The sequence below is a fragment of the Caenorhabditis briggsae genome, assembly GCF_000004555.2.
Source record: "Caenorhabditis briggsae complete genome, chrII, whole genome shotgun sequence".
NCBI lineage: Eukaryota > Metazoa > Nematoda > Chromadorea > Rhabditida > Rhabditidae > Caenorhabditis > Caenorhabditis briggsae.
In genome coordinates, this window is record NC_013486.2 from 14,985,160 (window position 1) to 15,008,454 (window position 23,295).

At 34.1% G+C, this 23,295-nt stretch overlaps 5 protein-coding genes across 5 annotated transcripts in view; 4 read left to right on the forward strand and 1 right to left on the reverse strand.

The window, feature by feature from the left end:
• The window catches only part of CBG21481, a gene marked incomplete at both ends in the record, with an annotated part of 7,005 nt that extends 5,304 nt beyond the window's left edge, over window positions 1–1,701 (forward strand). The window contains 2 exons of the mRNA XM_045243085.1: window positions 416–577; window positions 1,525–1,701. Coding sequence (XP_045097316.1) covers window positions 416–577; window positions 1,525–1,701 — 339 coding nt within the window. The remainder of the gene's footprint in view (window positions 1–415; window positions 578–1,524) is intronic.
• A 3,022-nt stretch (window positions 1,702–4,723) lies between these two features.
• On the forward strand, window positions 4,724–6,429 carry CBG21485 (the record flags this gene model as incomplete). Its single annotated transcript, XM_002648984.2, has 3 exons — window positions 4,724–4,770; window positions 5,912–6,068; window positions 6,286–6,429. The coding sequence occupies 3 exons, from the start codon at window positions 4,724–4,726 to the stop codon at window positions 6,427–6,429; spliced, it is 348 nt and encodes a 115-aa protein (XP_002649030.2).
• A 4,601-nt stretch (window positions 6,430–11,030) lies between these two features.
• CBG21486 lies at window positions 11,031–12,456 on the forward strand (the record flags this gene model as incomplete). Its single annotated transcript, XM_002648985.1, has 2 exons — window positions 11,031–11,146; window positions 12,309–12,456. The coding sequence occupies 2 exons, from the start codon at window positions 11,031–11,033 to the stop codon at window positions 12,454–12,456; spliced, it is 264 nt and encodes an 87-aa protein (XP_002649031.1).
• A 1,031-nt stretch (window positions 12,457–13,487) lies between these two features.
• CBG21487 lies at window positions 13,488–14,720 on the reverse strand (the record flags this gene model as incomplete). The annotated part of the gene is made up of 2 exons (XM_045243086.1): window positions 13,488–13,611; window positions 14,443–14,720. 2 exons carry the CDS (start codon window positions 14,718–14,720, stop codon window positions 13,488–13,490), a joined length of 402 nt encoding a protein of 133 aa, XP_045097317.1.
• Window positions 14,721–22,482: 7,762 nt separating this feature from the next.
• On the forward strand, window positions 22,483–23,222 carry CBG21490 (the record flags this gene model as incomplete). Its single annotated transcript, XM_002648987.1, has 2 exons — window positions 22,483–22,629; window positions 23,070–23,222. The coding sequence occupies 2 exons, from the start codon at window positions 22,483–22,485 to the stop codon at window positions 23,220–23,222; spliced, it is 300 nt and encodes a 99-aa protein (XP_002649033.1).
• Window positions 23,223–23,295: the final 73 nt, after the last annotated feature.

Genomic DNA, 23,295 nt, shown 5'->3' on the forward strand with positions numbered 1-23,295 from the left:
GATAATAATCGATATGGCTGCCTGAAATTGTCTAAAAATCAATATTCTGAAAAATTCAAATATTCCAAAAATTGAAAAAAATTTTTTTTTTTCAATTTTTGGAATTTTCTTTAAAAAATTTCAGAATATTGATTTTTAGACCATTTTAGGCCGTCATATCGATTTTTATCGAAATTGGAAAACTTTGCAATTTTTCGATTTCAGGCCATTTTCAGCCGTTTTAGGCCTATTTTGGGCCATTTTGATTCATTTTCCGAGAATTTTCCAGCAAATTCAAGCTTTTAAGGTCTAGTTCGGACTGTTTGAACCCTGAATGGCTAAATTTCGTCATTTTTTAGGCTTTTTGGACCGTTTTAAGCTTGATTTTCAGCCAAAAACATAGCCCTGAAATTATCGATTTTTTTTCCATTTCCAGAACCGATGGTCTCCAACATATGACGTGGCGGCAATCCTGACGTCGATTCAATCCTTGCTGGACGAGCCGAATCCCAACTCGCCGGCGAATTCGCTCGCCGCCCAACTCTACCAGGAGAATCGACGAGAGTACGAGAAACGGGTTCAGCAGATTGTCGAGCAGGTGAGATTTCGGCTGAAAATCTGAAAATTTGTCTGAAAACATCATGAGTACAATTTGACTGAAATTTTGGCTGAAATTCTCCTAAAAATGAGCAATTTCAGCTCATTTTAGGCCTATTTTTGTCTGAAAATGCTCAAAAATCGGCCAAAACGCCTCTTTTTCCTGAAAATTTTGACTGGAAATTTGCCTGAAAATTGGCTGAAAATGAGCCAAAATGAGTCAAATTGCTTGAAAATGGCTGAAAATGGCCGAAAATCGTCCAGTATGGCTCTTTTTCTTAGAATTTGGCTGAAAATGAGCAATTTGAGCCGATTTTAGGCGAATTTAAACCATTTTAAGCTGAAAATTCGGCTGAAATTTTGCCAAAATGAGCTGAAAATGCTCAAAAATCGTCCAGAATGGCTTTTTTTAAAGAATTTGGCTAAAAATTTGGCTGAAAATTGCTAAAAATAGGCTTAAAATCGGCTGAAAATCGTCCGAAATTGCTCGTTTTTTTTTCAAGAATTTAGCTGAAAATTTGACTGAAATTTTGAAGAAGTGAATTTTCAGAAAAAATTTCAGATTTTTTCTCGATTTTCAGACTAAAATCGGCTGAAAATGGCTCTTTTTCTTAGAATTTGGCTGAAAATTTGACCGAAATTTTGCCAAAATGAGCTAAAAGGAGCAAAAAACGTCCAGAATGACTTTTTTCTGGAATTTGACTGAAAATTTGGCTGTAATTTGGCTGTAAATGGTCAAAAATAGGCTTAAAATCGGCTGAAAATCGTCCAAAATGGCTCATTCTCTCTGGATTTTTTTTTGAAATTTCAGCCAATTTTCAAAGCTAAATGGTTACGAGAAATTATACAGACGATTTTCAGCTTCAAAAAATGTCTGAAAATTCGGCTGAAAATAGGCTTAAATTGCTCAATTTTCCTCAAATTTTAAAAAAATATCGATTTTTGCAGTCATGGCTCAATTTCGGCGAGAACGAGGGCGACGCGGTGATGAAGGACGGCGGTGGTGACGTGGATCCCGAAGAGATTCCAACCTCAAATGGATCTTCCGGAGGGGGCGGAGCCTCGGCTGCCGCCGACGACGACGAGCGTATGGATGAGGGCGGAGCCAGCGGATCGAATGCATAAATAATCGATAATTGATCATTTGCATCTGTTAATTTCTTTTGTCTTTTTTGGAAATTTTTGATTTTTGAAAAAAATTTTTTTTTGGCTGAAAATTTGAAAATTTGTCTGAAAATCTGAAAAAATTGTTTTTCGATTTTTCTGAAACTTTCGATCATTTTCGACGGAAAATCGCCTGAAAATCGAGTTTTCCACGAAATTTCGATCTAGAAATGCTGAAATTCTGGCTGGAAATCTGAAAATTTGGCTGAAAATCGAAAAAAGCTGAAGTCTTAAAATTTTTCGATTTTTCGATTTTTTTTTGCTGTTTTCCGCATTTTTAGACGGTTTTCAGCGATTTTCAGAAGGTTTTTTCGAGCTTTTTCGACTGAAAGTGAGCTGAAAATCGAGATTTTCACGAAATTTTGATATAGAAAATGAGATTTTCAGACAAAATTTTGATTTTCAGAAATTTCAAAAATTCAAAAAAAATTTTTTTTTCAAAATTTTTAATTTTCTCTCTCTCTTTCCTCTTTAGAATCAAAAAATTTGAAATTTCAAATTTTTTCGCTTTTTCTCTGCGTCTCTCTCTCTCTGTCTCTTTCTCTCGATCCCGCCCACACCCTCTCGTCTCCCTTTAAAGAATACGGTAGTTTTTCGATGTTTTTTCGTTTCGTCCTCTTGTGTATATATATTCTATTTGGCGCTGAAAAAATTGGCTGAAAATTTTTCTTGCTGAAATTTGTCTGAAAATTCCAGAAAAAATGAGCAATTTCGGACCATTTTCAGTGCTGAAAACCATCTCTAAATTGACACTATTTCTTCGTTTTTTTTTTGTGTCCGAAATTAAGCCCCGCCCACAATCACAATCACCCCACCCAGTTTCATTTTTCTGTCTCTTTTAAACCCATGTTAAAAAAAACAATAAATGTCCAATCAATGCCAACAAAAAAGGGGCGGAGCCTATTTGGGATCAATGAAATTAGAAGAAAAAATAGGAAGAAGGGGCGGAGCCTAATTTAGAATACTGTAACTCTCATCATTTTTTTAGTGATAATTTCAACTTTGTTCCAAGTTATCTTGGTTCTTGTTAAATATATGAACCCAAATTGGCTGCTTGATAAGGGACACCTTCTAATACAGGATTCAAAACTGAACAGCTGGAATTTCGGACGCATGGAAACTGATGTAGAGCTAATCAGGGATAGAAATGTGAGAACGAGGGTGGAAGAGAATACACAGAAAGAAACAATGGGTTACTGTAGATTCGTGGGAAGGGCACTTGATGTCATAGACTATGGAAGGAAGAGGAGATTTGATGGGGACTAGCCCAAGATAGGTAGAGGTAATGTGCATGAGCCATTTTGTGTTGTCTACAGTAACCCATTCTATTCCCACCCACCCCTCTGTCTCCTTACAACCATCCCCCCATTCTATATTTCTTTCCCCCATTCGAATGCCCTTTCCCTGTACTCCGTACTCCATTCGTCGTGCTATCAGAAATCATTAGTTTTTTGCAGCCAAAAGAATCGCAAGTTTGCTTTTTTTAAACTTTGAATAATACCTGAAAAAATCAAATTTATGATCAATTTAAAGGTGGGGGGACATGAAAAAAAAAATGTTCTCGAAATTCTGTTTAAATATGCCCCTCGAGGAGTTGAACTTGTCGAGGCGAGTATTGAAGGTGCGGCGCCGCTACCGACTGAGCTACGCGTGCAAAGAGAAAGCGCAAGCCCGATTGCATACATAAAGGCGAGGACGACAGCTGTACGCAGAGTGACATTAAGCGTTGTACACCGTCACGGTAGAATGCATACTCTAGCTACAAAAAAACTACGAAAAATCTCCTGTCCCCCCACCTTTAAGTCTTCTGGAGACAAATTCTGGAGACTGCCAAATTTGCAAAAAAAGAACAAATTGTTCCCTTTTTTTTTCAAATTTCTCTCTTTTTTCAGGAACTAAATAAAATGAATTTTATGTGTGAGAGAGAGAGAGAGAGAGAATTAGAGAAAGTAGTAAATTTAATTAAACTCTCGTTTTCTATGTCCCTTTAACACACGCTTTTCACATTGCTCATGAATTATTCACTATGGAGAAAAGAAGAGGAAAAAAGAAGATACTTTGTGGGAAAAAGTTGAAAATTAACAAGAAAAAAAAGCACTACACTTTCTCACATAATTCAGGACAAATGAAAGTTGAAAAAATTTTCTGAAAAATGGGCATACCGTAAACACTCTAATAGAAAGCTAGCTACAAAAAAACACAGGGTATTAATTCGACACCTCCATTTTTTATTATCGAAAAAAAATCAAGCAAATTTTAGCAAAATGAAGCAGAAAAAGATACAAAGATTTTTTCACAATTAACATTTCTCGCTATGTGACGAAATTTTGACACAAATTCCGAGATTTTTTGCAAAAAGATGATTTTTCATATTTTTCGATAATTTCCGCAGAAAACTGAAAAATAATGGCGAAAATAGAAAGGAAACCGCTTCTGGATGTCTAAATTCCAAAAAATGAAATTTAAATTTGACAATTTCCCGCCGGATTTGCAAGCGCGCTCCCTTGTGAGAGCAAATGGAGGTGTCGAATTAAGACCCTGTCAAAAAAAACTGCAAAAAATCTCCTGTCCCCCCACTTTTAAAATGGAAAATGTAGACTTTGAAATTCTCTAGAAAATAATAGGAATCTCATCATTTTAGAGTCTTTTTTCCAATTCGAACTATCTGAAAATGTTGATTTTGAAAGAAGTTATACTCCATTTTGTTTTTCAGAGTGACTGCCTCCTTCTGCTCCAACAATGTGAAACGTCTTCTAAAAGGTCTGTTGGGATGGAGAATATACTTGAAGGATCGGGACTCTTGGGCACGAGTCGGCATTGGCCTTGAACGCGAAGAATGTCTGAAGGCTGTTTTATCAGCTATGCACACATATCAGAACTAGACGAATCAGAAGCGAAACCAATTGAAACCCATGGATACAAAAGAGGTTTCTCATCCGAATCGATAGATCTATATTTTGAAGATCGAGTGATGGGAACAAAAATGGTTGTAGACTATGTCACTGATCTGTTCAATCTAGAGGTTCACGGGTTAATCATTGATACTTACGGAATTTGGGCAATCTATTGGATCAATAACTGACAGGAGAAGATGTTGGAGAGTTTTGAACTTCTTGAGAACCCCCAAGTGTAATTCTGATTCTGACAAAGAATTGAATTATGTTCTCAGATAAGAGTTACCAGGAATCCCTCCCTAAATAAAATAGGGTTTACAGAAATGCACGTGGTTCAGACTTTTATATTCTCGATGACAAGTTTCCCGTTAACTTTCGATTCGACGAAATCCTGGGATCAGTAAATCACTTGTTAATCAGTTCACATGGACATTGGGTCACACTCGACAACTTGATGATTTTGATTTTATTAAAATCAAACTTTATGGATCCAGAATCTCCGTCACAGATTTTCACTTTTTTTATTTTACAATTTGACGGAAATTTTGGCTGAAATTCTCCTAAAAATGAGCAATTTCAGCTCATTTTAGGCCTATTTTTGTCTGAAAATGCTCAAAAATCGGCCAAAACGCCTCTTTTTCCTGAAAATTTTGACTGGAAATTTGCCTGAAAATTGGCTGAAAATGAGCCAAAATGAGTCAAATTGCTTGAAAATGGCTGAAAATGGTCTAAACTCGGCCAAAATGACTCTTTTTTTCCAAAATTTTCAAAAAATTTGGCTGAAAATTAGCTGAAAATGGTCCACAATAGGCTAAAAATGGCCGGAAATCGTCCAGAATGGCTCTTTTTCTTAGAATTTGGCTGAAAATGAGCAATTTGAGCCGATTTTAGGCGAATTTAAACCATTTTAAGCTGAAAATTCGGCTGAAATTGCTCGTTTTTTTTCAAGAATTTAGCTGAAATTTTGGTTGAAATTTTGAAGAAGTGAATTTTCAGAAAAAATTTCAGATTTTTTCTCGATTTTCAGACTAAAATCGGCTGAAAATGGCTCTTTTTCTTAGAATTTGGCTGAAAATTTGATTTCGGCTCAAAATGGTCAAAAATCGGCCAAAAAGGCTCTTTTTTCTAGAATTTTCTGAACCAAAAATGAACCAAAAATGAACCAAAAATAACATTTTTATCCTTAGAAAATTGCCTTAAGTTTTACAATTCTACTATCAAATCCAAAAATTCTAAAAAATCGATAATTCATCAAATCTCCAAACAAACTTCTCCAGACTTCTCCCAACCGACCTTCGACGCCTTCTCTCCTCGCGCACCACCAACCAGGGCATCGTCAACCAAGCCAACATTCAACAGTCTGGAAGGCTAGCCAAAAGCCAGGATGTCAGATACAATCCATATCATGGATCGAGAATATCAGGTGCAACGGAGGTAGGTTTGAATTATATGGTAATTTAACTGCTGAGATACCTTAATGTTAAATCCAATTTATCTTGCCTCGTTTAGAAGATATCAAAAAATGATCAACTGATAAAATGTAGTTCATAATGTGTTGCACATTCCATCAGTTGAATCCATGTTGATATCTTTCACAGGGACCAAGATATATGCACTCAAACTTCAAAAGGTTTAAACATGTTTTTTTCAGGGTGACGTCGGACCAGGAGCACCGCAGCACACTCCAATGCCACAGCCACCGCTGTCATATCCAGCAAATCAATCCGTTAGGAACTTGCCGTATGGATCCCATTTGCCCACCAACCAGGTAGGTTCGAATAATACGGTAATTTGACTGCCGAGATACCTTAATGTTAAATCTAATTTATCTTGCCTCGTTTAGAAGATATCAAAAAATGATCAACTGATAAAATGTAGTTCATAATGTGTTGCACATTCCATCAGTTAAATCCATGTTGATATCTTTCACAGGGACCAAGATATATGCACTCAAAGTTGAGAAGCCCTTTTAGTTTAAGAAATTTTCGATAAAATTGACAAAAACTGGACCTTTTCTGAATTTTTGGGACATTCAAATTTTATGAGCAATGACTGAAAAATTGACCTCAAATATCTGAAAATCATCTCTAATTTTTGAGAGAGAATTTCGAAAAAAAAAGACATTTGAAAAACTGCAAAAAAGAGCAGAAACTGCTCATTTTTCCCGCAACCAACCCTGTTTTTTCTTAAAATTCCCGATTTTATATATTCCAAAAGTCAATAAACTTCCATGTCAAATTCAAAAAACGGGCGGAGCCCAATATTGAAAATTGGATCACAAGAAAAGAGGGCGGAGCCTTGTTTTGGAGAAGCGCCTGGAATAATTCGGATTTTCAGCCAAAAAATTTTCAAAAATTTAATTATTCAAAAAAAAAAAGGAAAGAACTACAAACTACAGTAGGACTTTGGAGTGCTACACTACTCGACAAAAATTGCGAGATTTTTGGTTTTTTTCGAGAAAATTGGAAAATTGAATTTTCCGCGCGCCCGAAAAATGTTTGAGCTGAAAATTCGGCTCTTTTCTAGTTTAGAGGTCCCAAAAAAAATTAGAGGTCCCAAAAAAGTTTAGAGGTCCTAAGAAAAAATAGAGGTCCAAAACTTAAAAATGCACTGATGCTAAAATAATGTACTAGAATGTGAATTATGTAAGAAATTAAAGTTTTGAGGTGTTATAGCAAAATAATTGTTGATGATATATTTTATACTTCTAATAGGCTTAGGAATGCATATTTTCTGACAATTATCTAAGCCTGAGAGACATCATAATCACGGAGTCATTACTGTATTGCCCAAATTTTCCTCATATGTAAATTGTGGTTCATCAGCAAGATTCAAGAGAATTGGAAGTTAAATTGTTAGGAGTAGTCATGTCATCCTATAAGACCTTAAAACTCAAACTACTCACACAGTTCAAATTCTAGTACATTATTCCAATATCTGTGCGTTTTTCAAATTTTGGGCCTCTATTTTTTCTTGGGACCTCTAATTTTTTTTCGGACCTGTAAATTGTTTTGGGACCTCTAAACTAGAATAGAGCCGAAAATTCTTCTTCCATTTTTTTCGAGGAATCTGAAATTTTCTGAAAATCTCAAAAGTCTCAATTTTTCAAATTTATGCAAATTTTGATCTTCAAAATCAATATTTTCGAGAAATTCAAATTGTAAAATGTAGATTTTGAATTTCTCTACAAAATAATTTGATATTCCAAAAGTGTTTTTGTGAGACCACCCGAATGGCACCGAGTAGTCATTTTAAGTGTTCTCGTATGCCAAAAAAGAGGGTGGAATAGGTTATTAAGAGCGGGTAAAAGAAAAGTGGGCGGAGCTTAATGTGACCAGTACGATAATAACCTATTAAGGGCCGGCCCGGCTGGCCCGGATTTTCGAGGCAAAAATTTTCAAAAGTCATTTTGTTTTTTAAGAAATATATAGTTTTGATTGTAACTTTCTCCAAAATCAACATTTTCCGATGTTTTGACTTGGAAAATGTAGATTTTGAAATGCTTTACGGAACTGTAAAATCAACAAACTTATATCATTTTGTAGAAAATTCCAAAATCTACATTTTTCGATTTGAACCGTTCAAAAGTTTTGATTAGAAAAAAAAGAAAATTTTGACTGAAATTTTGGCTGAAATTCTCCTAAAAATGAGCAATTTCAGCTCATTTTAGGCCTATTTTTGTCTGAAAATGCTCAAAAATCGGTCAAAACGCCTCTTTTTCCTGAAAATTTTGACTGGAAATTTGCCTGAAAATTGGCTGAAAATGAGCCAAAATGAGTCAAATTGCTTGAAAATGGCTGAAAATGGTCTAAACTCGGCCAAAATGACTCTTTTTTTCCAAAATTTTCAAAAAATTTGGCTGAAAATTTTGCTGTAAATGGTCCACAATAGGCTAAAAATGGCCGAAAATCGTCCAGTATGGCCCTTTTTTCTTAGAATTTGGCTGAAAATGAGCAATTTGAGCCGATTTTAGGCGAATTTAAACCATTTTAAGCTGAAAATTCGGCTGAAATTTTGCCAAAATGAGCTGAAAATGCTCAAAAATCGTCCAGAATGGCTTTTTTTTAGAATTTGGCTGAAAATTGCGAAAAATAGGCTTAAAATCGGCTGAAAATCGTCCGAAATTGCTCGTTTTTTTTCAAGAATTTTGCTGAAATTTTGGTTGAAAATGAGCTCAAATGAGTGAAATTTCTTGAAAAATGGCTGAAAATTTGAAGAAGTGAATTTTCAGAAAAATTTTCAGATTTTTTCTCGATTTTCAAACTAAAATCGGCTGAAAATTGCTCTTTTTCTTAGAGCAAAACTTGCTAGATGCTCAATCTGTTTGCTTTAGGTCCCACCGCTTAGCGAATCTGATACAAAGCTTATCAGTTTGATATCATTTTATAGAGAATTTCCAAAATCTACATTTTCCAATTTGAATTTTTGCAAAATCTTTATCTTGAAAAAAGTTACAAGCCAAAACGTGTCAGTGATCCTTAAGTCATCAGGGTGACTTTTCTACCCCCGCTGTTGGATCTATTCGAAATGTTACGTCTTTGAAATTTTACATAGTTTTGTACAAAATTTTGAGATCTACATTTTCCAATTTGAATTTTTCAAAACTATAGATTTTGAAGTCTTAAATGAGTGTTTTTTCGTACTGGTCACTTTAAGCTCCGCTCACTTTTTTGAGCACTTAATAACCCATTCCACCCTCTCACTTTGTATACGAGAACACTTAAAATGACCCTAAATGTCTCATTTTTAGTTTTTCCCACACCTTTTTTCTATTTTTCCAGCTGCTCAGTCCACTTTTTTTGGTCCCCCCGCCCAAAAAATAAAGCACTTCAAATCTGAAAAAAAAATATATAAATTGTTCTCTGAAAAACAAAACAAAAAGTCGTGTCTGGGTACAAATAGGCGTTTTTTGGCATTGGTTTTTTTGATTTTCAGAAAAGTCTGAAAATCTTCTTTTTTGTTTTTTATAACTTTTTTGGGGTACAAGAGTACTTGGGTACAAAATTTATTTTTTTTTTTGGCTGAAAGTGAAAAAAAAATTGGCTTAAAACATTTTGAATTTCATAATAGGAGATTGAAAAGTTGTTTGAAATTGTCACACTTATTAGGATTTTTGGAATTTTTTGAAAAAAAAAATTTTTTCGAAAATTTTTTTTCAGATTTTTTGAAATTTCAAATTTACAGATTTCTAGAATATATAGCAAATTTCGGAATTTTCGCATAATTTGATTTTTTTTGAATTATTTAATTTTTCCAGATTTTCGAATTTCTGAATTTTGGAATTTCTGAATTTCTGAATTTCTGAATTTCTGAATTTCTGAATTTTTGAATTTTTGGAATTTTTGAATTTCTGAATTTCTGAATTTCTGAATTTCTGAATTTCTGAATTTCTGAATTCCTGAATTTCTGAATTTCTGAATTTCTGAATTCCTGAATTTCTGAATTTTTGAATTTCTGAATTTCAGATTTTGGAATTTTTGAATTTTGGAATTTCAGATTTTTAAATTTCTGAATTTCTGAATTTCTGAATTTTTGAATTTCTGAATTTCCGATTTTCTGATTTTCTGAATTTCTGATTTTCTGAATTTCTGAATTTCAGATTTTCAAATTTCGGAATTTTGGAATTTCAGATTTTGGAATTTTTGAAACCTGGAATTTCAGATTTTTAAATTTCTGAATTTCTGAATTTCTGAATTTCTGAATTTCTGAATTTCTGAATTTCTGAATTTTTCAATTTTTGGAATTTTTGAATTTCTGAATTTCTGAATTTCCAATTCTCCGAAAACACAATGAAAATGCAAAAATCACATTTCTGGAATTTTTCGAAAAATTTCAAATTTCATTTTTTTGGAGTTTTTTCAAAAGTTTTCAGGAAAATCTGAAAATCCCCAAACTTCGACAATTTCAAAAAATCCTAAAAATCTGAAAATCCTGATTAAATTTTTTTATTCCAAAGATTTATGATTTTTCAAAAAAAAATTGTTTTCACTAATTTCAAAAAATCTAATTTACGATTCATAAATTACCCCAGGCTCTGCCCCCTTTTTCAGATGACGTTGTGGAAAATTTTTCCGAAGTCTCAAACTCCACATTCTCTCTGAAATAGTATCAAATTTTCAAATTTTCAAAAAAAAAATTTTTTTATTCAATTAAAATTTTTTTCTCTTCTCTGACCAGTACAATTATAAGTACTTTTTCCATTAGAGGGAGGGGTAATTAACTAGACCAATTATCTCTAAAAATTAATTGATTTTTAGTTCCTCCTTGACCTCTTCAGAAGAAGGTCAATGAATTCTGACGTCTTCTGAAAACAATTTTTTCTAAAAATGTTTTTTTCAAATTTCAAATTTCCCGCCAAAGCAAAATCTTCCAGGTAACCCTTTGCTCATCTTCAAGATGAAATCAGCTCTTCTTCTTCTTCTTCTCATCGTCGTCTTGGCTACAGTAACCCCGATGGCTCGTGGGCAGCGCCGGCTTCCATCCGGTGGAAACAACTACTACGAATGGCTCATGTAAACTGGATTTTTCGAAATTTTTGGCGCGAAATTTGAATTTAAAATGTCCGAAGCTTGAAAATGAGTATAAATTTCGATACTGAAAATTTGAAAAGTTTTCAAAAAAGTGTTATTTTTTCAAAAAGTTTTTATTTAAACTAAAAAATTTGAATTCCTTATCAAAAACTACCATAGAAACCATGTTCCCAGCCAGAAATCAGCCAAAAATCCCACGTGGCCGAACTTTTTAAAGTGGTGGCCTAGAAAATTTGAAAACTCGGCCACCAGATTTTTTAAGGTTTTTTTTGTGGTTTCTGGGGTAGTTTTTGATGAGGAATTCGAATTTTTTTGAAAAATTTCAGCCTAGAAAAAGATTTCACAGTGAAAATGAGAGTTTTTTTTTAATTTTTGAAAAAAAAATATTTTTTGGAATCTTTTTTCGGAATTTTTCAGAAAAATTGTGTTCCAGAGGTGTTTTTCGATTTCGAATTTGAATTTCTCATCAAATTTCACCCCAGAACCTTTTTTCCCGCTCGAAAACTCACTTTTCTGCATTTTGTCGTCAAATTCGGTGTTCTGGAAGCTACAGTAACCCAAAAACTCCAAATGGAGAGTTAAAGAAGCAGAAAAAAGTTTTTTAAAAGCAATTTTTGATGAGGAATTCAAATTTCATATCGAATTTAACCCCACAAACAGTTTTCGTTTGCAAAACCTGGATTTTTTTGGTGTTTGGAAGCTACAGTAACCCGAAAGTCCAAAATGGAGAGTTAGAGACGCAGAATGATGCATTCTAGGGTAGTTTTTGATTTGAAATTTGAATTCCTCATCAAATTTCACCCTAAAATCACCTTTTCTGCTCAGAAACTCGATTTTCTGCATTCTGTCGTAAAATTCGGTGTTTGGAAGCTACAGTAACCCGAAAACCCCAAATTGAGAGTTGTGAGACGCAGAAAAATGCAGTCTAGGGTAGTTTTCGATGCTTAATTCAATTTTGATGTTGAAAATTTGATTTGAAACAGTTCTAGAATACAAAGAATTGGAAAAAATTTTTGAAATATTTCAAACTTTAAAAAAATGTTTTGGAAGCTCGTAACTTGGCTCAATTTGAAGCTACAGTACTGATTTTAATTTTAAAATGAAGGAAATTTCGTGAGCTGTTTAACTATATAACATTATTAAGGCGCGCTCAACACGGATCCTCCATCGGAGCTCAAAACCCAATCGTCTCCTCCAGATCGCCAAAAATGGACCGTAACTGCTTTTTCTCGCCCGTTCAATGCATGTTTGACACCTCGACGTCGGATAATTTGAATTCTTTTCGTCGTTAACCTTGTCACTCGTTCTCCATCAAAAAAAGCCATTCCTTCTCCCCATAGTCCTCGATTTAAGCCCGATTCGCTCCGCCCACTTTTACGATTTCCGAGATTTTGACAAAAAATTCTAAAAAAATATTTGTTATATATTTTTTCCAATTTTTTGTGAATTTTTCCGAAATTCTGTATTTTCCTGTCATACTGTAACTTTTCAAAAAATCAATCATTCCCCTTTGTCTGCAAAAAATGATTCAAGAAAAACGCTTTAATCCAATAAATGCATGTTGAACAGTTAACACGTAAAATATAGGTCTTGAGACTGGTTTTTAATAAAAAATTGTGCGAAAATCGAGTTTACTGTAAAATTTGGCTCTAGAAACAGTTTTTGTTTGAAAAAATTGAAATATAAAAAATAAAAATTTTTCGAAAAAAAAATTTTTTTGGCAAAATTTTTTTTTCAAATTTTTCGGGACAAATGGATTTTTCTAGCTAATTTTTGATTTCAAATTCGAATTTCTTTTCAAATTCCACCCTAGAATCACTTTTTCCGCTCAAAAACTCGATGTTCTGCATTTTGTCGTAAGACTCGGTGTTTGGAAGCTACAGTAACCCAAAAACTCCAAATTGAGAGTTAGAGAAGCAGAAAAACGCATTTCAGACCAGTTTTTGGTAAGGAATTCGAATTTGTGATCAAATTTCACTCTAGGAACAATTTTAGTTCGAGAAAATTGGAATTTAAAAAATTAAGAAATTTCGAAAAAAATTTTTTTTTCAAAAATTCCTGGAAATTTTTTTTTCTAGCTAATTTTTGATTATAAATTCAAATTTCTCATCAAAATCCACCCTAAATTCAATTTTCCAGCTCAAAAACTCGATGTTCTGCATTTGGTCGTAAATCTTGTTTGCACAGAATCGGAGCTACAGTAACCTAGAATATCTGAATTGAGACGCAGAAAAGTGCATACTAGGGTAGTTTTTGACGAAGAACTCGAATTTGGCAATAATTTCCAACAAAAATCAGTTGAAAGACCCGAAAAATCGATAATTCAGACATCCGATCGGAGGCGTGTTGGTTTCCAGTGTGAAAGATGGCAATGCCGGCAGAAATAGCGGAAAAATGAGTAAGATATTCCGAGAAGGCAAGATAACACCACACAGACGATAGCTAGTCTGAAAATTTTGATTTTAAAATGCAAATTCGCTCTAATGATAACTTTTTTTCTATTTTTGGGTTAAAAATCAACTTACAGTAACCAAATTCGAATCTTAGCGCAACATTCCGATTTTTCCGCATCCAAACTTGATGGACAACATTTGTAGAAGAAGAACATCGATTCTCGGGGACATCTGAAAATTTCAAAATAAAAAAAAAATTTCAAAAAAAAAAAAAATTTCAAAATAAAAAGTTTTTTTTGAAAATTTCGATTTTTCGGAAAATCCATCTGTCCTAGCTGATTTATACTGTCGAATTCGAGTTTCCCGCCTATTTTTACCCCTAAAACGCCTATTTTTGAGCATTCTGTGCTTTTGTCGTAAGGTTCGGTGTTTCGGTTGGTGTTTGCACAGAATTGACGCTACAGTAACCCAAAAACCCCAAATTGAGAGGTAGAGACGCAGAAAAATGGTTTCTAGGGTAGTTTTTGATGGGGAATTCGAATTTGATATTGAAAATGTTGAAAAATCAAAGTGTTGGGATAAAAAAATGTTTTTGAGAATTAAAAAAAATTGAAAAATATTTTTTTTTAACCTGTGAAAATGTGTCTAAGGGTAGTTTTTAGTGAGAAATTCAAATTTTTCATCAAATTTTCACTAAAAACCATGTTTTTTGCGTTAAAAAAAGGGTTAAAATGATGATTTCTAAATTTTCAAAAAACTTTTTTTTTTTCAAAATTTCGAAAACAACAAAATGTCCCAAAAATGTGTCTAGGAGTAGTTTCGAACGGGAAATTTGAATTTTGCATTGTTTCAACTCTATCTGTCCATCTAACCCCCAAAACTCACAATATATCCGGCCGAAACGGTTCCTCGGGCCTCTTACAGTAACTAACACTTCCATTCGAGCTTCCTTGTAGACTATTCAAAATCGCGGCGATTAGAGAGCATATCAAAAGAAGAGTGAGCATACAGCAGACTAATCTCATCGATGATGGAAGCACACAAAGAGTATCCGGCTCATCCAGCACGTATTGTCCGGGTACCACCCTTTTTCCGGTTCTCAAGGATCTGAGGGACGGTGGACGGGACCATACGACGACTGGGGAGTCTGGAGATTCTAGCATCTGGAAATAGAGAAAATTTGAATTGTTTTGCAGAAAAATTCTGGGGAAAATGAGCTAAAATGGTCAAAGTTAGAGCTGTTTGAAAATGAAAAGTCTAAATTTCATTTTTTGAAAATCTAAAACTTTGATTTTCCGCCTGAAACTTTCATTTTAGAGCTTTAGAACTACAAAAATCGGCTTTTCCATCGAAATCTACCCCTAAAATATCAAAAACCGAAAAAGTGCCTCATGGCCGAGTTTTCAAAATTTCTAGGCCACCAATTTGGAAAACTCGGCCATTTCCGTTTTCGGTCTTGTAATACATGTTTCTAGGGTAGTTTTTTGCGGGGAATTCAAATTTCAACTCTGTTGTTGCCAAAAATAATTGGAAAATCAAGAAAAATCCATATGACCGAGTTTTTTGGATTTTCTAGTCCATGACACAATTTTAGGGCGAAAACCCTGAATTTTGACCAGGTTAAGATTGTTTTTAGCTGTTTTATTTGCAAAAATTGAGCTCAACGTCGAAATATACCTCTCAAACATCAAAAAAAAAAAAAAACGATCATGACCGAGTTTTGGGATTTTCTAGGCCAGCGTACTCTTTTATGGCTGAAAACCTTGATTTTCATTGCTTGAAACTTGTTTTTGAATCTTGAAATTATCAAAATTGAATTCCTCATCAAAATCTACCTCTAAACTAACAAAAACCAACGAAAAATCGAGGTGGCCGAGTTTTTCGAGGTGGCCGAGTTTTCGGCACATGCTTGTTTTTGGACCTTGAAACCTTGAAATTCAGCTTTCCCATCAAATTCTACGCCAGAAACACTAAAAAGCTAAAAAAATCAGTCATGGCCGAGTTTTTAAAATTTCTAGGCCATTATACTATTTTAGGTCGAAAACTCTCCAATTTCGACTCTTCTGACTGATTTTCAGCTTTTGAAATTGCAAAAAATGACTTCGGCGTCAAAATCTACCCCTAGAACATCAAAAAAACCGAAAAAATTCCAGGTGGCCGAGTTTTTGGATTTTCTAGGCCACCATTTGGAAAGTTAGGCCATTTTCGTTTTCGGCTTTATGATACATGTTTCTAGGGTAGTTTTTCACGAGGAAGTTGAATTTTTGGTTTATTTTGAGCTAAAAATTGAGAAAAAGCGGAAAATTTCGAAGTGAAAAATTGGAAAAAAGAGCAAAAAAAAGTTTTCGCTCAAAAAATGTCAAGGAGCCTTTTGAAGAACAGCAGAGGAAAGGCAAAATTTTGAAATATGGACCATTCATATGAGGTTGGAGGCCAAAAACAAGGAAGAAGGGAACTTTGAAAAAAAATTCCAAAAAAAAATGTTTTTTGAAAAATTGAAAAATTCCAGATTTTTCCCAAAAATCTTAAAATCCGACTGAAAACCATAATGTTTGTCTATTCATACTTGCCCAAGGACCCATAGAGATCTATAATCTTTGACCAAACAAAAATGAAAATTTTGTCTTTTTTGGTTTAAAAAAAAAAAACTAAAAACCACAAAAAAACCCAAAAAAAATGTAGTAAATGTTCCTCAAGAAGACGTCCCAAAGGACATAAATCCTCCATACAAAAGACGCTTCTTTATCTCATGACAAGTGGGTGAGGGAGACATTTTGATGTTCCCAAAAATTGGAAATTTCCGGAAAAATTTTTTTTTTTGGAATCAAAAAAGAGGAAGAGGAGATCAAATTTTATACTTTTCGAGCGAAAAAGAGAGCCTTCGATTTTAGGTCCCCCCTCCCCTCCCATGTGTCTTTTACGGCTCAATTCTGGGGAAAAGCATCGAGGAAACCACGTTTTATGGTTTTTCGGAGGGTTTATTTTCGCGTTTTCGAGGCAGAAACAGAAACAGACGGAAAACACACAAAAAGACACACTTCCTTAGATTAAAATAATGACGTGGCAAGGGATTCTTGATCAGTTATCCTTATCCTTAGGCTCAAGTTAAGCTTAAATTAGGCTTAAGCAGTTAGAGATGACTACACAACTTTAAATGCATTTTTCACGCTTTCAAACCAATTTTTAGGTTCTGAAACTGCAAAATTTTGATTTGCCATCAAAAACTGCACTAAACACCACAAAATCCTGCAGAAAGTCATTAAAATGCTAGAAGTTAGGCCTATAATAGGAGCCCCGTCAACTTTTGAGCCAAAATACTTCATTTCCTGTGAGAGATATCAAAAAGTTGTCAACTGATAAAATATTTATCATGGTATCAGCAACATTTCATCAGTTGAAAAAATTTTGATAACTCTCATAGGAGCTGAGATAATTGAGCTTGAAGTTGACAAGTTGATTCTATCAGTAGATGATTTAGCTATCAACTTTAAGCCGATATATCTCGGTTCCTGTAAAAGATATCAAAAAGTTATCAACTGATAAAATGTTTAACATGATATCAGCAACATTTTATCAATTGATCACTTTTTGATATCTTTTACAAGAAATGAGATAAATGGCCTCAAAGTTTATGATTTCGGTGGGCTTCTACCATAGGGAATACGGTTAGCTTGAGCCCTTTCACTAACTTCAAATGCTTTTTTCATCCTTTTGAATCAAATTTTAGGTTTCGGAACAACAAAATTCAGATCCCCCATCAAAAACTACACTAGAAACCACAAAATCCTACAAAAAAGTCATTAAAATGCTCAAAGTTAGGCTTAAGATTACCGTACTCCCTATAATAGAAGCACGTCCACTTTGAGCTCAATTATCTCGGTTTCTGGGAGTTGTATCAAAAAGTTGTCAACTGATAAAATGTTTATCATGATATCAGCAACATTTTATCAGTAAACAAAATTTTGATATCTTGCATAATAATCGAGATAATTGAGCTCAAAGTTTATGATTTTGGTGGGCTCCTATTAGAGTAAATTGAGCCACAAGCGATAATCAACCATCTTTGAACGTTTTCATCTCAGAATTTTTTCTAAATTTGCTCATTTATAGTTTCAAATACGGGCTTTCTTTTGATGTATTTGGTTTTCTGCACAAATTTCTAGAAGTCGAGTTATGGGCTGTGAAAGTGATTTCAGTACTAATTTCTCACTTTTGGAGTGAGTTTTTGAAAGAGTTAATGGGAGTTTTTTTGCATTGTTCGAGTGTCAATCGCAATTTTGAAGGATTCTCTACAATCTGACAAAGTTTCTTCATTTTTCAAAAAAAAAAAGTTTTTGAAAAAATTTTTGCCATGGGTACCCCCCATTGCGAAATTTTCAATTTTTCGAAAATTGTTTAAATGTGCTAAAATGAATTCTAAACACATAAAAAGGAAAAAATGAGTCTTTTCACAAGATTCTGTAGCCTATATCCGTTTTGAAATCCGAAATAAGTGATTTCTTCCAAAACTCCAATGAATCGTAGTCTTTCGAAAATCGCCCAATAGCACTCAAATCTTGTGAAAACATAGATTTATATACTTCTTGACTGATTTATGACAGTTCCGCAACCAATATGATCAAATAGGGGGATTTCGACTGACATTTTGAGTAGAAAAGGCTTTTCGGCAGTGCTTCAAGAATTTTTCAGAAATTATCTTTTTCGAGCTTTTTTCCTACTGAAATAATAGAGCAAACATAATTTAGATTTTCGAAAAGTTCAAGGCATCCCTCCAACATCAAAGAAAAAAAAGAAAAAAAAGAAAAAAGAAAATGGACATTGACGGAATCGAACCCCAAACTTGTGATTACTATTCATCCCCACTATCCACTCGGCCACTGTTGCTCGTTTCTTCCACAGTGGAGAATGTATAGAGGAAAGAGGGGAAAGTGGAAGGCAAGGAGGAGACCAAAAAAACAGCATATTTTCAGATGGACTTTTCTCGACTTCTAGAAATTTGTGCAGAAAACCGAATACATCAAAAAAAAGCCCGTATTCGAAACTATAAATAAGCAAATTTAGAAAAAAATTCTGAGATGAAGGCTAAACCTCATTTTCACCCGTTTACACTGATTAATTAGTTTTGAAATTGCAAATTTTGAATTTCCCATCAAAAACTACTCTAGAAACCCAAGAAAAACCAGAAAAAATTCATATGGCCGAGTTTTTGGAATTTTCTAGGCCACTGTACTCTTTTTAGAGTAAAAACTCTATTTTCACCCTCTCACACTAATTTTTAAGTTTTGAATATGCACAAATCAAATTTCCCATCAAAAACTACCCCAGAAACCATAAAAAAACCAGAAAAAATTCATATGCCGAGTTTTTGGAATTTTCTAGGCCACCAATTTGGGACACTCGGCCATGCACTATTTTGGTCCCTGAAAAATGGTTCTAGGCTAATTTTCACCGTTGATTCCGATTTTTATGTTTATTCTCAGCAAAAAACAGTCCCGGAAGCTGTGAATTTGTATTTCTGATTTTCTAGGGCACCCATATTGGGAAACTTCGGCCATCATTGGAAAATTGGGCATTTTTTCACGGGAAAAGCAATTTCTTAGGCCAGTTTTCAACGCTTAATTCAATTTTTGAGTTTATTTTAAGCAGGAACTAACGGAAAGGGAAGAAAAAAGTAAAAATTCTAAACCCAACTTGTCTTTTCAAACTGAGTGACAAGAACTCTTCAATTTTTGACCAAAAAATGGTCAGAAAATGAATTTCTGGCTTCTGAATGAGATGTACAAGATCTTGAATGCAAAATGACTTTATTAATCAAATTCAATCAATAAATCGATGACCTCCTTATTTCTTCTTTCCACCACCAGCTCCAGCCAAACCACCAATTCCTCCGAGTAGGCCAGAAACGCCCGAGAAGATTCCACCAAAGTCCGGAGCATCCCCACATTCGGAAATTGTGAAGATGGTCAAGAAGAAGAAGATAAGAATAGTAAGAGTAGAAGAATTCATATTTTTCGATGATTTTTCTAGAATCAGACAGTCCCTTTTTATAGCAGGCGAGATGAGATTGGAAAAATCAATTTTCCAAGGGGAAATTGCTTTTTTCATTTTCCATTTTCCCTGGAAAGATGGTTATTTTTTATTGGATGACCAAAATTTTTGGATTTTCTAGGTCATGACCTATTTTTTTTCTAGGTCATGACCTAGTTTTTTCCAGGTCATGACCTACTTTTTTTCTCTGGGTCATGACCTAATTTTTTCTAGGTCATGACCCAGTTTTTTCTAGGTCATGATCCAATTATTTCTAGGTCATGACCTTATTTTTCGAGATTTTCTATGTCCTGACCTAGTTTTTTCCAGGTCATGACCTAATTTTTTCTAGGTCATGACCCAGTTTTTTCTAGGTCATGACCCAATTATTTCTAGGTCATGACCTAGTTTTTTCCAGGTCATGACCTACTTTTTTTTCTGGGTCATGTCCCAGTTTTTTCTAGGTCATGACCCAATTATTTCTAGGTCATGACCTTATTTTTTTGAGATTTTCTAGGTCCTGACCTAGTTTTTTCCAGGTCATGACCTACTTTTTTTCTGGGTCATGTCCCAGTTTTTTCTAGGTCATGACCCAATTATTTCTAGGTCATGACCTTATTTTTTTGAGATTTTCTAGGTCCTGACCTAGTTTTTTCCAGGTCATGACCTACTTTTTTCTAGGTCCTGACCTAGTTTTTTCCAGGTCATGACCTACTTTTTTTCTGGGTCATGTCCCAGTTTTTTCTAGGTCATGACCCAATTATTTCTAGGTCATGACCTTATTTTTTTGAGATTTTCTAGGTCCTGACCTAGTTTTTTCCAGGTCATGACCTACTTTTTTTCTGGGTCATTACCTAGTGTGTTGTGGCCTAATGAGTGTTGTGGCCTAGAAATTTCCTTCAAAAACTCGGCCACCTGATTTTTTTTTCGGTTTCTTCGACTTGTCTGGGGTGGTTTCTGATGCTAAATCCAAATTTCGCAGTTTAGGAACACACACGCCATTGTGAAAAAGTGAAAAAGCGGAAATTTTTTCGATTTTTTGGGATTTTCTACATTTTTTCACCGCTTTTACAGTATTTTTCTAGCATTTCTCGCAAATTTGAAGTGTAGATACAGTACTTTTTTGAAAAATTGGCTGTAAAAATTAACAATTTATTGAAATTCAAAGAAAAATATAATCAAAAAATTACAGAATTATAAAAAAAAATTAATTTTTGAACATTTTGAATTTTTCCAACGACTTCGCCTCCTGCATTTCCTTGATCTTCTTTTGTATTACTGTAGATGGAGTACTGTAGCCATCCTCCTCTTCATCGAAGTTAATTGGACTATCTCCATGGTTGCTATTAACTGGAGCCGCCGGTTTTGGGATTACTGTAGTTTTCGTTTTCTTCTTGCAGTCCTCTTCTTTCTGGGTTACTGTAGTTTCCCCATAGTCATGTTGAGGGTTTTGTGGGATTACTGTAGTTTCGGAATCTCCAGAATTGAATCCTCCCGAGTGGGTTACGGTATCCGGGCGGTCAGAATTCGCCAAATCAAAAGAAATGGAGAATGGAATAAGGATGAGCAATAGGAGGAGTTTCATGAGGAAATTGGAATTTTGGGACAATTTTGGGGTCTTTAAAGGCGCAGGAAGGTGTTTAGTTTCTTGGGAAAAGAAGGAAAATAAAAAATGGGAAATTTTGGGGTTTTTGGGGTTTAATGCTTTTGGAAAATTTTTAAAAGATTAGTGATCAACAAAAAATTTTTTCAAAAAAAGAAATTACAATTTTTTCTCGGAATTTCAGTTCTGAAAAGTCTGAAAATTTTGATTTTCTAGAATTCTGAATTTTTTGGAATTTATTAAAAAAAAAAATTTTTTTAACTTAAGGTATTCCAAACATTCCAGAAATACTAATTTATGGAACTTTTTGAAATTTCTGAGAATTATAAAATCTTTGAATTTCTGAAATTTGAGAAAATAAATTTTTTTTTGGAAATCCGGAAATTTCAAAAATTCAAAAAAATCTAAAAATTTGATTTTTTGAAATTTTTGGATTTATGAAATTTCAGAAATTTTCAGGAAATTTGTATTTTATTGGAGTTTTCTAAAAATTTCAAAGAAAAATTCTGAAATTTTCGAAAATTCCAGAAACTTCAAAATTGCGAAAAATTCCAAAAAATTTCTAATTTAATTTGTTCAAAAATCTGAATTTTCTGAAAATTTTGTAAATTACGACCTCTTTTTTCTAGAAAAATCCTATTTCGCTTTTTCTACTTTTCCGCAACTTCTCCGAAATTTCTTTAAAAGAAAACCATAAAAATTTTTATAACCCTTTCTGATTCCCCCCCCCCCCCCATTTTTCATTTTTCCCCGAAAACCGGAAGCTTTTCCACCGGAAGCTTCTCCAAATTTCTGCAAAAAATGAAAATTTCATATTTTCTGCTAATTTTCCTATTTTTCGGAGCCCTGGAAGCCCGTCAACAGTACATGAGAAGATGTAAAAGTAGGGAAAATTAAAAAAAAATTTTTTTTCAAAAAACGTTTTCTCAGGAAGCACTGCAACCTTCTCTGAAATGGTCAAAAAGGAGCGGGAGAGTAATGGTAAACTATTTCTCTAGAATATCCTAAAAATTCCAGTTAATTTGGTCTAAAATTTAAGTTTTTGGGGCCATTTTAAAGGTAGTTACAATCCAAAAAACATAAGGCTTGTTTAAAGACGCATATCTTATTTCGAAATGATTGAATCTTATTGTATTATACATCATTTTGAAGCTCTTAAAATTCCCTATAAGCCCATATAATTTTCTCAAAATTTGAACCAAATTCAAGCAAGTTACAAGCGTTCAAACTTCTAAAAACGGGTTTTTCTCAATATAGCACACTTTCTAGGTTGCAACAAAAACGTGTGGCTCTCTATGGACCGTGCTTCAAAGTGTCCACAACTCAACGGAGCCATTGTCCCAGAGATTCGAGCTCTAAATGCCACGACTATTGTTGAGAGTCAGGTCCAACCGAGACTTTATGGAAGACGAGGGGTTTATAATGCAAATTGTGAATGGATGGTGAGTCTAGAAGACTTGAGAATTAAATTTTTGGATTTTCGATGTTGTGAGCTTCAAAATGAGCCTAAACATGACTAGATTCGGTTCAGCTATATTTTTCGGCTGCGTCGCGTGTGCAGGCTCATTTGAAGCTCGTAGTCTCAAAAATCTGTGTTTAAACTACTCAATTCGTGGTTTTTACGTTGTTAGCTTCAAAATGATCCTAAACACGACCAGCCTCCGCCGACTATGAAATTTCAGCTGAACACGCGCCGCGCGACCGCGACGCACACGAAAAACAGAAGCTAACCAATTCTAGTCGTGTTTAGGCTCATTTTAAAGCGCAAAACGTGACAATAACGAATCTGCTTTTGAAAACACAAAATTCAAAAGCTTTGAGCTCTAAAATAACCCTAAATATGACTAAAATAGGTCAACTTCCAGAAAAATCGATATTCCAGGTCATCGTTGTCAAGAGAAAAGGCTGTATCCTCCTGGACACCGACAATATTGAGTTCGGGTGTCAAGACAACACAATTTTCTATAACGGACACGAAGTGAGCAGTTATGTGTGTGCCACAAGTGTCTTTCCCGATTTGGAAATGGTTATGTGATTGGTTTCTGAATTTTGTGGTTAATAAATTTGAATTGGAATTTTGAAAAACACATTTTCAAATGTAAAATTTT